The sequence below is a fragment of the Cyphomyrmex costatus genome, unplaced genomic scaffold (assembly GCF_001594065.2).
Source record: "Cyphomyrmex costatus isolate MS0001 unplaced genomic scaffold, Ccosl1.0 C2297191, whole genome shotgun sequence".
NCBI classification, from domain to species: domain Eukaryota; kingdom Metazoa; phylum Arthropoda; class Insecta; order Hymenoptera; family Formicidae; genus Cyphomyrmex; species Cyphomyrmex costatus.
Genome location: NW_017274590.1, coordinates 1 through 1482, shown reverse-complemented (window position 1 = coordinate 1482; position 1482 = coordinate 1). Strand labels below are relative to the sequence as shown.

The window sequence follows — 1482 nt, the reverse complement described above, 5'->3', positions numbered from 1 at the left end:
TTGTATGTATCAAACGAATGTTCGGAGCATATTTAAATATGTAATCGAAGTTTTCAGTACCTGTTAATGTATAAAATATGCTTAAAAAAATTTTTACTATTGTCCTTTTTCACCTTCGAAGTGATAATACATTGTACTTACAGAGCCAAAACTTGAGAACGAAAGACTGATTATTTTTCCTGCAGTAACTTTTATCGGATGATGTGATATGCTGATTATTAACGTGAGATCAAGTGCAATCTTTCCTGGTAAATGGTACCACTCGATTTCATACGAAGTATACCCAATTTTACTGCACTAAATTTATTTTTAATTTTTACATATTTGCATTATTTATGTATAATTCGTCATATAAATGTTTATACGTAGCAACATCCAAATGTTTTAAATTTTATAAAATTTATTTCATTATTAAAAAATTATTAAAAATTTAAATTTAAACACCTGATTTGTTAATTGTTCACCAATGTAGCAAAGCGTAAAAACATTGAAGACAAACGATATTAATAAAAAAAAGTATGTTAAAATTGCTATACTGTCGTTGTTATTCCATTCCTGTAAGGATGATATAATACTAATTTTATTTTTTTATTATAATTTAAAAACGTGTGTGAATATACATCTTGAAATTTCTTTAAATAAATAGGAAATAATACATATGTATAAAATATGTCAAATATCTGTATAGTTAATAGCAAAAATTTGATCAATGTGTTAGTTGATAATCACATATTTTCACATCGTTGTTATTTTTAAAATTTTATACACCTTACCACACACTTGATGCTGTAATAGAATTTTTTACACATTACCATGATGCAATAATATTCCAGCAGGCATATAGTTAACGTTGTTCCCACTATTTCAACCAGACATATTTCGCGTAAAATATTATCGATATTGATTGAAAATCTGTAAAACTTTTTAATGTAGTTTCTATGCATTTCATTTAATAAATTAATTTTCGTTTTTCTATTTTTGTGAAAAATTATTCAGTACTGTTAATTAAATTTAAGTTTGATTATTCATTGAGTTGAACTGTTATTTATGAAATAGGTAAACATTTCTACAGTTATAAAAGTTAAAGATTTATTGTTTTTCCTATTTCCATAAATATTCTTTATTCATTTTGCAATTTATATAATTTTAAATTTAGATAATCGGATATAATTGACACAAACATTTTTTTTCCGCAATGAAGTGCACCAAGCACTCACCTCAATGACTGCATATGGTGTTTCACTATAATTGCCATCTGTTGCTTTATGTGTTTATGATTACTTTGTGCATTTTTTACAAAATTTCCTACGCGGGCCATTACGATCTCGATTTGACCGCAAGCGTGAGCGACGAACATGGCTGCCAAGCAACACACTGCTGTAGTGACGTTGAACAGTACAATACCAGATAACCATTGTGCGCAAAATACAAATACATAGGTCGGCGTAAAATGCAAGTCGAAAATAATATCGAATCCGGGGC

The 1482-nt window shown here is 27.7% G+C and overlaps 1 protein-coding gene across 1 annotated transcript; it reads right to left on the bottom strand.

Moving 5' to 3' along the window:
* Positions 1-9: 9 nt before the first annotated feature.
* Positions 10-1417, bottom strand: LOC108771242 (odorant receptor 13a; the record flags this gene model as incomplete). The annotated part of the gene is made up of 5 exons (XM_018545694.1): positions 10-60; positions 142-297; positions 445-555; positions 813-912; positions 1218-1417. Coding segments are annotated over 5 exons (618 nt in total), but the record flags the coding sequence as incomplete, so codon positions are not given.
* Positions 1418-1482: the final 65 nt, after the last annotated feature.